The sequence below is a fragment of the Cygnus atratus genome, chromosome 14 (assembly GCF_013377495.2).
Source record: "Cygnus atratus isolate AKBS03 ecotype Queensland, Australia chromosome 14, CAtr_DNAZoo_HiC_assembly, whole genome shotgun sequence".
Classification (NCBI taxonomy): Eukaryota; Metazoa; Chordata; class Aves; order Anseriformes; family Anatidae; genus Cygnus; species Cygnus atratus.
In genome coordinates this window covers 19,679,034-19,694,421 of record NC_066375.1, presented here as the reverse complement: position 1 = coordinate 19,694,421, position 15,388 = coordinate 19,679,034, and the positions used below count along the sequence as shown (strand labels likewise).

The following is a 15,388-nucleotide window of genomic DNA, read 5'->3' as shown; positions in this document are numbered from 1 at the left end:
AACCTTTGAGCTATTTATTGTAAACAGCCTGAGCAGTATCACACTGTTTTTAGGGCAGGATTAGAATCCAGCTCTCCAGGCTGACCAGACACTGATACTACCATAATGAGGCCAGTTGAATGTGAATTATATTCCATTATACTTCACCATTCAGTCATCTGGTATTATCTTCTGTTCAGAGACATGGAATTCTGGTATGATCTAAAGAATGCTTTATGCAATAGCAGCTATGGAGTACAGCTGGCAATTTTTCATATTGCCCTCGATGTCTTTAAGAAGGTAATTGGTAGTGTAGGAGTTTGGTTCTGGCACAGCCATACAGTTCTGGTATCTATGATGCTTTGATTGATCTGACAACATTCCCCCTCAGCAGTTTGCCTTCCAGGTCAATCTCTGAGATATCTGGAACAGGGCCCATCTCTTACATTGAGCACATAGAGCACCAGTGCTCTTCCTCCTCTGTACTCGTGTGCAAGAACAATGACAGTAACAGCAATATTAGAAAATAAAGTTTGGCCTTTATGGACAGGTGAAGTAGTTGTATTATAACACTGTTATTCTCTTTTTCAGAAATCCAAGCCATCTGATTTTCAGGCCTGTATTTCATTATGTCGTCTTAAAAAGGTGCATCAGAAGACCTAACCATGAAGACCCTTCCTTCTCCACACACACAGATATCTAGAGAGAGAGAGAGAGAGAGAGAGAGAGAGAGAGAGAGAGAGATACCTCAGTGACACATCAGTTCCTTTTCAGAGTAGAGTTTTGAAAACTCTAGTCCTCTATCAATGCAAGGAGATCTGCTCTATTTTTCCATTCTATGCCAATATCTGGCTCTCCCTATTTTATTTTCTAGCAAACAGGATCTGAGCGTGTTTCATCAGCTCACTCAAGCTACATATATTTTTCCTTCCCCATATTTCTATGTCATTGCTATATTGCACAAACTTGACTGTCCAGATTGTCTGGCTACTTCAGCATTTTTTTTTCAGATGTCATTTACAGCAACATGCAAATCATATTCTTTGCTCTGGTATGTGGCAAAAGCTGGTATGGTTCTCAGCATTGTCTGCAGCTGTAGACCATCACATGATGCTAGCACAGGCAGATAAATAGCACAAGCACACCATGTTGGGGAGTATTGCTCTCCAGCTGCTTTCTACTATTCTTTGATGTCAGAAATGATGAGAAAAGAATTAGAGTCCTGGGAGTCTGGCATCTGTGATGGATGTATATACTGTCTATTTTAGGCTTAGACTTAGACTTACAGGGCTCTCAGTCACCCCTGTGGATGTCCATTGGCTCCATAGGAAACTTAATTATCTTACGTTTGATTCACACACACTGGTGCTTAAATATCTGAGTATACTAAAGCAGGTGGAGTGAATATCGACTTTGGATGTAACAGGCCAAGCCAGAAGACAGGAAATATCCCCAAAATTGTCTGCTGGATTTTCTGACATTGTGATGAAATATCAGAGTTTGACTTTGTTTTCCCTATTTAATCTTTCTCAGTCAAGACATGTTCATGCCCTGGTCTTAGAAACTTTTAGGTTAACTGTACAGATCCAGAAGCCTTTGAACTTTGAAAAATTTTTACCTCACTCATTTGTGTTCCTACAGCCTAATTGCTGGGGCCTGCAGATAAACAGAATGCATAATAGTGCTGACTTTAATCTGTGTACAAGGATAGGCAGAAGAATTTTCTGCCAACATCCTCCATTAATTCCTGTCATTCAGTATGAAAAGAATTAGGTTCCTTACCTTTCTCATCTTACCTCTTTTAACAGGAAACAACTCCATCTGATGAAAAATGATATTTCATGCTGGCAGATTTTTTTTTGCTGCCACCGGTTCATCTTTAGTTTCACTGTCTGCCTACATCTTCATGCCTTGTACATGTCCTACTCAAAAAAATAACAGGCAGGGCTATCTGACTAGCTTCTTTCACTGGTCCATGCACACAGCCCTTAATCTTGCTGTTCCTCCAGAAGTCATGAACACTTGTGGCTCTAACCAACAGTTTCTCTTTACCTTAGAACAAATTTAAAATTTATCTCTTTACCAGCAGCATATCTAATTAATGCTGGAGGTACTAATGTGAGTAATCGGGCTAAAGAGGATTGAAAAAATGCTTTAAAAGTGTCTGAATAGTCCAGTGGCTCAGTGGAGAATTTTTATTACAGTATTTTTTTTTGTCAGATGTCTTATCTGCAACTTCAAGACATGGCACTTCACTAGATTCTCAAAGATGTTCAGAAAATATTTCAGTGGTAGGTAATGTATCTGTCTTTTTTCCAGAGGGAAAAAAAAAGCCACACTATAACTAAATGACTAAAAAAATCCATGATTTTCTGTTCATATTAGAATTACAAGGATTTCTAGCCTCTTTATTTCAGAGAGAAGATAAAAAGATGCCACCTGCACCTAATGCTTACCTCTGGAGATGAGCCCCTCCACCACTTTTCTCCCTACCCATACCACACATTAAGTCTTAGTTTATTGAGAAAAATACACCAAGCAGAACCACAGCCTGGGAGGTACCATGAAAAGAGTCACCGCAGTCCTCATTCGAGGAGCTTTCTGTTCCTCACATTGTGTGATCCAGCATTCAGAGCAGTAGTCCATCCTTTGACACATGAAGTTGCTAATTAATCTTGACTTCAGTTTCAAAGAGAAGAGGGCCATGGTTTGTGCAGAAACCTTTCATCCATCTTCATTAGTCTGAATGTTTAAGTTTCCAATTTTATCCTGGCCCTTGGCTAAGAATGTTGTTCTAAACTGATAACCTTAATGGGACATCAAAATGAGTATCTTCTGCTTGTGCATCACTTAGAAAATAACATGCCAATTTTCTCCTCTCTGAAAGCTGAGTTAAAGCCAAAGTCATAGATAGCCCCCCATCAGTTTCAGTGGCCACTGAATGCTCCAGTGATAAGGAGGTTTTTAATGTACTATGAGCACCTTAGAAAGGACTCTAAAGCCTCCCGCAGTGGGGAATAAACCTCACGGTTGTTCTATGATTTCATGGGACACAGCAGTGAACAGGAATAGCATTTAATAATGTTAAGAAATCCAGCTGGCCAGGGTTTACATAGCATTCAGCAGTTATTGCTATCAAGAAATGCAATGCTTAAGGGAAATGCAGTCAGAAAAAAAAGAATCCTCTTGTTAAGTTCGCTCATTATTTAGTTGTATTTGACATAAAAATGCATAGTTGTTATTTTTTATGTTTGGTTGGAATATAGCACTCCATCTTTCTAGAGATATTTACTTTAGCATTTCTTACTTCTCCTTTTTTCCTTTCATTTTCTGTTGTTTTCAGTTTTATCTTTCTTCTAGATTTTCCCAGCCAAGGTGATCAAGAGAGCACAACTTTTACTATTGTTGAACTCTTCCCTTCCCTTCCCAAAAAGATACCATTAATATTTTGTGTTGTGAGTTCTCTGAGTTTGAAAGGTCTCCTCCAAATTGTCCACTGAGTATGTGAAAGGCAGCAGGTATACATGAAAGAGAAAAGATATTTGGTATTCTTTGAGATTAAGACGCCCTTTATCCCACAGGTTGTTTTGTGTGATGTATTATTTTTTTTTCAGTTGTTAGAGAACCAAAGTCAGGATGAAAAAAAATTGTTGAATTTCAAATCCACTTTGACCTTTGTAGCTTGTTTAGTAGCTAGAATCAGCACAATCAACATCACATACCAGAGGGTTTGCATCTATTTACTGAGTTTAACAGGCATTTACTTTAAAAATGGTTCAACCAATTCATGTTATAAATCAAACTAAAGACTAGGCTTACATCTGTGTGTAATAGCAAATTAAACAGAGCCTCTCTCATGCAGAGGCCAGCTAGTTGAGTCCAGGCACATCTATGGTATGAAATCACTTTTAGTTTCCAAAACTTCATCTGGTTTCCTGTCTGGGAGTGACCCTCAGCCTCCCAGGACATGCCTGAGAACTGTTGGGAAGAATTTTGATCCAAGACAGGACCATGCCAGGGCTACGCTAACAACTTCAAAGTAAAGATGATGGAGTTTCAGTGCTCACAGTTGTGTCCTGGCACTGTTTAACTCTTTGATAGAGAAGTAGCCTGTGAAAGACTGTTTATTTGGTCATTATCAGGATTGCAAAAGTCCAAAAATCCTCTTCTCCTGTACAAAGAATGAGAACAACGTCCTCAGGTTTGCCAAGAGAAATAACAGATCCAATGGACCAACAAATCCTCTTGATCCTTCTATTACAGAACTCAACCAGCCTGATACTACAGTGATAGTCAGCCAGCAGTGGAATGGCTAGGCTTTTGGGTATCTTGCCTTCAAAGGCAAGGACATAAGTTTCCTTTCTCATTTTCCATTCTTCTGAAGTATGAGTCTCACTTCAGCTTAACTGATGCCCACATTCCAGTGCCAAAATTTTCTTCAGGTGTAATCCCAGCAAGGTCAGTCATTCATAAACTTTAATTCTGGAAAATGTGTTCCCTTGACTGCCTATTCAAGTGTAAAAGACATAAACCAGTTTAACAACGATAAGGATGTAATAGCAGAACAGAAATTTCTCCTGGTCTGAAAGCAGCCAATTTATCAGAAATTAAAAGAATCATTAATGATTACGTTTATATGACAGGATTTAACAGAGACATTGCTATGAGGCTTATACTGTCTTACAGACTTGGGGATTTGTTTCATTTGAGAGAAAAAATAGCCAGATTGCAGGGTAAATTCCAATATCATGGGGCCATCTAGTGCATATTGCTAGCATTACAACTTTTGTCTGCTGTACTTTGGCTTTTATAGCTCTGCCAACACACTGTCCCTGGCTTCAGCTCTATAATTATTTTCTCTGACTTGGGAAACATCTCCTTTATAAATAACGGATACAATATATTTATTCTTTATAAAGGTTGCCACGGACAAAAAATAAAAAGAGTCTACATTTATTGTAATAAACATGCAAACTAAGAAGTTAAACATAAATGAATCAGAATTGCACAAAGTTAAAAGAAAAACGAGAATTTAAAATTTAACTGCAAAACTGGAAGAGTCCAAACACTTCCCAGGAAAGCTGAGGCCTTTGAAAAGAAATGTGTGCAGAAGTTTCTGGGTAAATGAGAGAAAACACGTCACCAACGAGGAGAGCTGAGGCAATGCCTGCACTAAAATCAAGTGGCAATGTAAGAAGGTTTAACTTTCACTATGGAGACAAATATATAATGAAGTGCTCATGTGAAAACCAATTTGTTAGAGAAACAGAAATGCTCATGAGAATCCTGAACTGGAGGACAGAACTGTCAATCCCAGCACTCTGGGTAAGAGGGAAGCACAAAAGACAGCGCACAGCTGAAAAGTCTACTTTGAGCTTTGTTTGCCATCATTAGGACAGGCAGGGTGAATGAAATTAAATTAAGAGATCATGATAAGGCAGTGAAAAGCTGTTCTCAGCATTCTTCTCTGTCCCACAGAAATCATTCAGCATGCACCTTCTTGCTTCATATGTAAGGCTCCTCTACTTCTCCTGCAAAAGAAAGAAAGGACATAGACATTGCAGACAGTAAACTTAACGTTATGAACTAAAACCTCTATGAAGTCCTCAGCCAACAGAGTGCTAACAAAGAAGACGCTATAAACGTTTGCAGCAGACAAGAAGGCACTGATTTGTAAAACACTTTCTTTTAAAATTTATGTTATATACATAAAAAGCAAGAAAAGTTTCTGATATGTCCAATACAACTTTTGAATTCTTGTATGACTTGATTTGGCCCGGATGCCTTGTTAGCCACGTGTGGCTCAGTCAACTCTGTTATTGTCCAACCTCCAGTTTCTGCTAGAATAGGAATATTTGTGCTGTTCACACAAATACCAAGGTCATCTGTTTAGATCAACTGACTCTTGTTGGTGGGAGGAGCAATTAATCTATAAAGATAAGGAAAGAGACAAAGGAATGCAGCCTCTTAAGCAAAGACACAGAGTAATTGAGACCCTGAACAGAATGACAGCATTTAGGTGGAGTGGAAATACCAGAGAACTCAGATAATCTCAGAATTTAGCTTATTTGGGAGTCATTACTTAGTATGTTACTTACAGGACAGCCTTGCAGAAGGAACATTTGTTGTTATATGTTTTCCCATCAGAGCCACAAAAAGGTTGGTAGAGTTTTTCACAATAAATAGGTCTTCCTCTCTCTAACCTCTTGTATTCACTGCAGTCTACCTGCAAATACAGTATCATTTCTTTAAAGATGGAATACATCTTTCTCACATTCTCTATTCACCTACATAAATAATGGATATATATGATTTTTTTTTGATCTACGATAAGGTTGTCAGCTGCTGTAGAGAAGCGTGGTCAGTTGTGCTCTACCATCTATGCTAGCTGAGCTTAATCCTCAAAAAAAAGGAATGTTTCTTCTGATGGATGTGTGTGATGCTACCAATGTCAGATAGTGAGCACCTTTGGGGATTTTGCTGTCTGTCTAAATAAAAATGTAATCACTGGAAAAAATACAGCCTGTTTTTCATCTACAAAAAGTTGAGTCTTAATATCTTTTTCTACATGGTTGCAAATGTCAGTAAATTTCAGTAATTATTATTATTATATTTTTTTAAGGATGTGAAGGGCTTCTTTCTCTTTATTCCACAAATAGCAACTTATGACACTTTTTACACTGGTGAAGAGACCTGGCCAGGCAGAATTAGGTAAAGCCCTGGGTAAGTATTAGTGTAAAAACAAATTGTTGAAAGACTCTTAGTGAGATCATATTTATTACAGACTTGTATATAAAAATAAGAGTACAAACTAATAAAATAAATGACTAAAAGAGCTCCTGTCCTGTTTCTGGAGCTCAATCTTCATCCGTCAGATGAATGTCATTCCTGGTATTTGACAAACAAAGAGCTCCTTGTGCAGTTCACGTATTCTATTCAATGTGCTATTTGTTGTCCGTGAAAGCCTGGATTTCATTGCCTTGGAAATCACCTCTCTTCTTATGTGCTGTTGTAACTAAAATTGGCTCAGCTCTTTTTACTGGCAGCCTAGTGAGAATTTGAAACATTTGTCTTTGCAGGGAAACTACGATTGAAACGTGTCCTTTCTGAAGATTTATCAAACATAAGTTATAAACATAAGTATTTAAAACAAAACCTAGCTTTGCTGTTCTCTTGTTATGGCCTGATTTTTTTTTTCCCTTCGTTCTACCTCCTAGTGAAAAGGAGGAGTTTACTTCAACCAAAACCTGGAATTTATTGCAGATTATGTGATTATTTTTACACCGGTGTTTGTCCACGGTCTGCATGAGAGTGATGAATGAGGAACTGTGTGGGGGCAGCTCCTCCAGCAGCCTGTGCCATGGCTGCAGTGAAGACTGGCAGATTGAGTTAGCTCCTCTGGCAAAAGGGTCATTAACCAATCACTCTTTTAGGTATTACAGGCTCAAATCCAATGTCCCATAAGAAAAGCATTTGGGATATTAGTTAACCTAGATTTTTCCTTCATTTGGTCATTTCCCTTTTCTCCAAAGCATTTCAAACACTGGGCTGGAAAGCAGGAGGCAGCACACCTAACCCCAATCACAAAGGCAGGTCAGAGACCTGACACAGCTGATTCCACAACACAACCCAGCTGAGGCAGTGGCATGGGTGGGAATCTCCGTGGTTGTACCTCTCAGTTTAAAATTGGTCAAACACTAACTAATAAAAAAACTAGAAACTGGGTGGATTTGCCTCATATATACATGTAATGGTTCGTAAAATGGGAGAGTGGAACAGTCTCTTCCTGGAAAAGGGTGTATGGCTGTGTAGGTTCGAGCACTGGATGCTGTGTATGTTTGCTAGTTTGGGGCCATGCTCTGTGTGTGTTCATGCGTGGATTTCCATACACTGCTGTTGTCCGCTGGACCCCTCAAGGAATTGTCTCTGGTCACCTGAGCATGGACTTGTACTACTTAGTGTCTCATTTGTTTCAGAGGATGACACCAGGATGAATGCTCCATCATAGTCAGGAATAAATTAAAATCTTTAGGTGCATGATTTAGGATCTGAAAGTCACCAAGCAAGCCTTATAATGTCACCAGATAAATATAAAAAAAAAATCTCGATTTCTCTGGCTTATAATTTTGCCTTACCCAGTCTCTTGCCCAGATTACATTATACAAACAAACATCTGGAAGGTGTCAGGGCAACTATATGGAAACCACATATCTCAGCCTCAGGGATTTTTTTTTTTTTTGGCTGCAATTAATTAATGTTTAGTATGTTTTCTCTGACCTCATCAATCTCTGTGCACTGTTGTTACAAACTATGTATTTTTATCAAGAAATAAAGGAGAAAATGACTCACCGCATCCTCTTTGGCAGCATCTGCAATATAAACAGAATCACAAAAGATAAAATAAAATGCACTGTTGTAAATACTCAGTTTGCAACTGGGCTGGTTTCATCAGCACCAGCCCTTCCAGCAACACCAAGTCTCCTACCTTCTTGAAAGTAAATAGTGACATAGTTTTTCAGTGTTGAATAAGATACATGTGTCAGGACCTATTAAACAAGCGGGTCTTACTGCATTGTTTACCTTAGAAATCTGTGTCAGCAGCTAGAACAGCCTTTGTCGTTAGAGGGAATGGAGCCTATTGTTCCCTTTTTCATCAGCGAAAGATTAAAGACCCAGGAGTCAATATTACGTTAAATGGCCCATCTTCTTCAGTACGAATTGGTTGGGCATGAGTGAGTTTTAATTCCCAGGTGTACCAAAAAAATCATATGTGGCTGTAAGCAAGTCATGCTGTCCTTTTATACTTTGATCTTCTGTCTATAACGAGGATAACATCTTCATTAAAATATAATGCTAAATATATAGATTATGATGATAATGAAATTTGGATCATAGTACCACTTTAAAAATTGTTTTCCCTTGCCAGTCAATATGGAATCCAAACTATTCGGAGAAGGATTGGCTCATGTTTTGTATATACATGGCATCTAATATAATGGAGCCCTGATCTCAGGTGGGGCTTCAAAAAGCTCCTTCAAACCAGCTATTCAAATTACACCTCCCAGAAAGTAATCAAGTAACATTGGCATGTCTCCACTATGGTGACACATTCGTTACTTTCCTTAGGAATGTATTTTGTTCTTCTCCTGTCCTGTAATCGTCATTCTGTGGCTTCAAAAGGATAGAAGTTATCAGGCAGTGGTTTTCTGTACAGAAGGAGCAGGAAGAAAATGCAGTGTAATATAAAAGGCAATACAGCTCTAGCTCTTATTTTTCTGATTAAGTGCAGCTGGTTTGAATCAGAATTCAGCTGACATTCAGCTTTGCACTAAAATTCACTTCCATGGCGCTTTTTACATCTTCTGATTAAATAAAGTCACCCAAAGTAAAGAAAACTAGCATAAATTTTTCACTATGTTAAGTTTTGGTCAATGTCCTCAGAAGCTTTACCAAATTTTCATGATTCTGGAATCAGATCAGATTTAACCTATGTCCACAAAAACATTAAGTTTTTTTTTTTTTTTCTCTCTGGTAATCTTTTTGTACCCACTATGTATTTGGGAGTTAAGGTGAAAAAGATCTGGCTCAAAGAGGATTGATCCATAAAGTTTTAAAGCAGAGAAGATAAGCTAGAACATCCAAGGAATGGATTTGCTGGCATTCTTATGAAAGCAATATTTGTTTGTTTGTTTTGCCATTGCAATGAATGAAACTGCTTGAAAGACTATTTTTCATCAAAAGCATATTATATCATAGAAATTGTAATTTTTCATAAAAATTTTGATTTTGAGATGATTTTGAAAGCAAAATTTTCTGAGCCATTCAAAATGGAAAAGGGTTATGTTTCATAACTTCAGTTTTGTTTTAGTAATTTCATTGTATTTTACTTAACATTCATATGGCTATCGGACCACATTATACTAATAGCAGAGTAGACTTGCACTCCCCACATTCAGTTATTCTAAATATACTTTTTTTTTCTGAAAGTTTTTGCTCTAAAAAATAAATAAATTACCAAGTGAATTACAAGTAAATTACTCAAGAAATTCCTCCAAGCTCCATATTTTACCATAGAGCAACTTGCGCCTCAAAGCGATCTCCATCCTGACAAATTAGCATCATAAAGGAGGTTATTCACAGCATCTTTTATGGCTAGTGCATAATCAACTATCTCCTGCTTGCTCAGTTTGGCAGGAGAAGGATCTCATCAGCTCCGAGCAATGCACTCAGATCAAAGAAAGAAATCAAGGAATAAGTTTCACCTGCCCAAGTTGGCAACTATAAAGCTGGTGAAATAGTGCTTACTAACGAATGCACAAGAATAAAATTTCACTTACTTTCTGCCACCCCAGCCCAGCAACCACTGCTACCTATCCTAGTAGACTGAGAAGTCTGAAGTACTCAAACATTAGAACTATAATATATTAGGAAATAAAAAAGGGCTACTCACTTGCTAAGCAAAGAACTGCCAGGGTGAGGAGCACAAAAGCGCCTGTTATCTTCATGGTAGACATAGTTTCTTGACCTGTTTCACAGCCAACCTGTGCTCCAAGGTTGGTTCCAGAACACTTAGCTTAAATGTGTATTCACGCATCTGTAGGTGCAGATACATATATATATACACACACAGCGAGCAGGAACCCTGATGATGAAATCCCCCTTGTGGAAGGTAATTAGAAGAAGGTGTTGCCCATGGGTAGTGTCACTAAGAATGTCTTCTGCACAGCATGAAGGTCAGATGTACAGGGCAAAGATGAGAGTCACAGCATGGATTGTGTTGATAAAGGAGACATATTGTTCTTTGGCTAATCCCCTTGCCTAATTAACTGTTCCATCTCCATTAGCAAGTTCAAGGTGTGACTCAGTAAGGTGGTTACTTATTGCTGATCTGTTATTGCCATATTGACTCTCAGAGCTGAACATAATTCCCATGCAAAAATATACTACTACTAATAATAATTATAACAATAATAATTCTACTGGGAGTATTCCAAAAGATTCATACCAGTGTAGCTGAAATGCTGAATTCCTATTCTCCTGAAAATTTTGAGACCCCTGTCACTAGCTGTGGGCAGAGGAGATGCTGGTTAACATGGCCATGCACTGAGTCCTTTCAAACTGCCTTGAGGGAGTAGTTGTGACTGGAAAAGTGTGTCTTTTGTGTGAATACCCACACTCACCTTCACACACAGCCCAGAGGATCTCCTAGCCTTTCAGTGTTCTTCTGCCTTTAAAGTTCCACCAGTCTGGTGCTCAGAAACAATGTGATGTGAAGAAAGGAGCAAAAATACTGTATTCCACGGCCTCGCGAAGAGAAGTGATGAGTTCACAGGCATTGTGCATCCAGCTGAGTTACTGTCAAATTTGCTGTCATGGTGAGAGGGAGAAGGGCCCTCTGCCTGTCCATCTTTTCCTTTGCTGACAGTTCCAGTGCAATGAGTGTCATATGCAGGATTCTTTAAACAAATCCAACATACCAGTGTGTTAGTGACAACAGGCATAACTCCATTACTTTTATAATACGGGCAAAGGGTAGTGACACAATGGAAAACTCAGATCTGAGTCTTTTCCTGAAGTGCAAAGAAAAATCATGTTTTGAGACCATATTTCTGTTTGAACCCATCTGTCCAGAACTGCCTTCTGCTTAGTGATTTGGAGTGTAGCTGTGCAAATTGTCACAGTATGAAAGATCCCTGCACACCGTTACAATTCACAATATTTCAGTGATCACCTTTCCTACATTGCAAGACAGCTTGGGGCTTTTATGCCATGCAGGAGTTAGGATCATATATGCTAAATCCAGTAAAAACAGAGGGACTGAATATCCTTTCAAAAAAGGTTGTAGTATGTCAAATAGACCTTGGGCCCTGCTAACTCATGCTTCTGTGTGGAGAGCAAGAGGGATACTGATCATCTTGTCTTTAAAGAATGCAGATAATGAATAAATGGTTAATTTCTCATCACTTCTGGAGAAAAAAAAAAAAAAAAAAAAAAAGATGCCATTGAATTGAAGTTCCACATTAAGATAGGGGAAGAACAGGATAGTTGAAGATCTGGTCTGGGGTGGAGGCCTGCAGATTTTATTTATTTATTTTTTGCTTTGGCAATATGTGTGTGTTCCTATAAGGTGCAGTTAAAAAAAGACAAGCTATGGTTTAAATTAGTTGGTCTGGATTCGGCTGCTGTGGGCTGCCAGTGGAATTTTGGTTCTGGAAAGCCCAAAAGACTGGCTTAGAATGTGAATGAATGAATTCATAGAGAATATTCATGAAATGTTTGTTGGCTGATGTTGATGATTGCTACTCTAGGCAGCAAGAACAAAACCCCAAACAATCAAGAAGATACTCCTAGTCTGAATAGTTTTTAGCAAACAAGACTTCAGAGGACTACTTGAAACTGTAAAACTGCAGCCTGACGGAACACGCAGCTTCCTTGACATTGGTATGAGGAAACCTCCCACTTTGGTTGCACCGTCTTGCCTAATTTGCTGCTACAGAGTGCACTGTCTGATGCAACCTCAGTATCCATCCCATCGTTCTAGCAAAAGAATAAAAGCATCTGTTTACAGACTTCTGTAGGAAGGTTTTCTGAGGCCTAGCGAAGAAAGGAAGACAGCACGTTTGGAGGTGGGAGTAATGAGTGAGATATATGGAGGTGGGCTAATGAGTGAGACAGATTTTGGTTGAGATTTTTCTTGGCATTTAAAAGTTATCGTAATATCAAAAGGGTTCCTGATGCTTATTCTGTGCCCCATAACAACAAATCCATGGTGTGAATGTTTCCTTTCAGGTAGTGTTTAGGTGTTTTGATTAGGGCTTCCAAATCAAATTATCATTCATTTTCTGAGCAACAGACTTTAAGCTGTGTAGGGCTTGCCCAGACCATTTAGATAGAATGGATATCTGATGAGAAGCTGTGATATATTGTAGGGTGCCTAAGAGGCAGAACACTAGAAGTAGGACACAGCAGAGATCCAACAAAACTGGAGTTTTTTGCATTTTGAAACATCAAATCTATCCTGAAGCTTTAGGAAGAAAAATGCCATACACAGAAAGCAATATTCGGTTTCACTTTCTACTTGAGGTAATACTTAGATGCAAAATCTCAAAATGAAATTCTGTAAAATTAATGCCACAAAGCCTTTATTACAACTCCTATTTAAAAGGATACCAAAATGCCTCAATATCCATCTGCCTAACTTCAAGAATGGGAAGAATTCATATTGGCAAAGTGCAAAGATATTCACCAGTTGACTGAAAATGTGCTTCATCTGAGGCACTTTTCTGTCCAAACTTGCAGAGACTTGTTTGCTCTGGTAGTCTTTAAACGGAGCTGGTCTGACAGCCTGAGACCTGTCATCCTCAGGTAGGCCAAAGGTTCTTCCAAGTCAAAATGCTGCCTCCAAGAATATTCAGAAGCATATTGAGCGGAGAATACAGAGTAGTTCTTCTGTCGGTGGACAAGCTGAACCTGAGCCAGTGGTTTGCCCCATTGTGAAGAAGTCTGACCCCACATACTAGGCTGTATTGTTAAGAATACAGTTATCAAGTCAAAAGAAATAATTATTTCACTCTGCTCGGCACTTACAAGGCTGTGTGTGGACTGCTGTGTATGGTTCTGGGTCCCCTGTACATGAAAGACTCTGAAATACTGGAGCAAGTCTAGTGAAGGACCACCAAGATGTTTAAAGGGATGAAGCACATGCTAGGAGAGATTGAGAGAATTAGTTTGCTCACTTTGAAGACAGAAGGCAAAGTCTTATTGTTGTCTTCAGCTATTTTATAGGGGGGTACAGAGAAGACAGAGCCAGACTATTCTTAGAGGTACACAGTGAAAGGAGGAGAAAGAATACTGCAGATTGCAACAAGAGAAATTCCAATTAGAAGTGAGGAAAACAAATTTCACAATGAGAGTAGCCAAATGTTGGAATAGGTTGGCCAAAGAGATTACGTGAACTTCATCCTTGGAGATATTCAAAAACTCTTCTAAATTGGCCATGGTTTGGTGGTGGGGCAGGGATCTGTGGAACCAGCTGACCTCCAGTGGTCTGTGCCAACCTACACTGAATCTGTGATTCGTGTAGGTGAATGTGAACTGTTGCTGGCAGTCACCTGCTTAGGGATTTTGTGGCATATTGTATTTGTCCTTATGAGGCAGCATTTCTAGATTTCACAGTGCAGACATGGACAACAGAGTAGTAGTAAGTTGTACTGATTTTAGCTACTTAGAAGTATGATTGGTTGCAAAACAAATGTTCAGACCTATTTAGTAATATCTGCTTCCCAGAGTTCAATGAGTAGGCCTTTTTACCACAGCTAAAACTAGTTCTGAAATTGATGGTAAATACTCTGCTCGGATTGAAAAAGTCCAAGTAAAATGTTGGCCTCATCAGCAAACTCGTGTTGGTTTCCATCAGACAGGGGGGGGTGCTGTTTTGAATACATGTATATTACTGGGGGGCTCTGATAATTTTCTACTTTTATCACTGTATCTTGTCTTTTCCCAACTTCTTACCTCTCCAAGTTGTTGTTTTGAAGAAGAAAAAGTCTTTACATAGTGAGCAAATGTTTATTAGCTTTAATGGGCCTGTTACATCTGATAAAGATATAATACGCAGTGCATGTTTTTCTGAGTGTGAGAATATATGTCACAATTTTTGATATATTGCTTTTATTTTTGGAGCTCTGAGCAGAGCCAGAATGTGATGCCAAATATGCTGCTGCAGCAAGTCATTAGTCAAGTGCCTGTTTTATTCTGCATGGGAGGATGTTATCTGGCTGCATTCCAGAAAGTATTGATGTATAGTAGCTTGTTCCCATTCATAAGGCAGAGTGCCTTACATTGAGGACATCAACAGCACTGAAAAAAAGGCACATGGAATAGCTAAAAACATACTCATGCAGCCACGTATCACTGGGAAGAATATACAAGCCAAGGTTGATAGTGATATTGTCAAGAGTGGGAATTCTGACGTATTAGTGATTCCAGTGCATGTTTATACATAACCCAGTTCACAAACTCCTTCAGGATTTTTTGTGTGTAGGTGGTTAGGGTTGTCCACCCATGTGCAATTAATTAAGAATTTAAAGTCTTGCTCAATGGAAGGCATGAGAATCAAGTGATGTATTTCTTAAGTCATCAAACTGTGCCAAAACATTTGGGTATTTGCCTGAAGGCAAGTGAGTTTCTTATTTTCCACACCTTAAGAAAAATCAAAGGACTTTTTCTGTAAAATTGAAGGTATCAAGCTGGGACAGATCCCAGCTGAACATTTCACGTGTTATTCTAGAAAGTCAAAAAAACAAAGAAACAAACAACAACAACAGAAACAATCTGCAAAGGCTAGAGCTGATCTGTATTGTTTTTCTTTGTATCTTCTGATATCTTTAAGATAAATTGCAATGTTGTG

At 38.7% G+C, this 15,388-nt stretch overlaps 1 protein-coding gene across 1 annotated transcript; it reads right to left on the bottom strand.

Annotated features, from left to right (window-relative positions):
- Positions 1 to 5,464: 5,464 nt before the first annotated feature.
- On the bottom strand, positions 5,465 to 10,493 carry LOC118256758 (ovomucoid-like). The gene is made up of 4 exons (XM_035563989.1): positions 10,430 to 10,493; positions 8,329 to 8,348; positions 6,078 to 6,205; positions 5,465 to 5,510 (listed from the first exon to the last, which is right to left on the bottom strand). The coding sequence occupies exons 1-4, from the start codon at positions 10,491 to 10,493 to the stop codon at positions 5,465 to 5,467; spliced, it is 258 nt and encodes an 85-aa protein (XP_035419882.1).
- Positions 10,494 to 15,388: the final 4,895 nt, after the last annotated feature.

Coding starts and splice junctions, on each gene's coding strand:
- LOC118256758 (XM_035563989.1), bottom strand. CDS start 10,493: ATGTCTACCATGAAGATAACAGGCGCTTTTGTGCTCCTCACCCTGGCA. Junction 8,349..10,429: donor GGCAGTTCTTTGCTTAGCAA/GTGAGTAGCCCT, acceptor TTTATATTGCAG/ATGCTGCCAAAGAGGATGCG. Junction 5,511..6,077: donor TCCTTCTGCAAGGCTGTCCT/GTAAGTAACATA, acceptor TTTCTTTTGCAG/GAGAAGTAGAGGAGCCTTAC.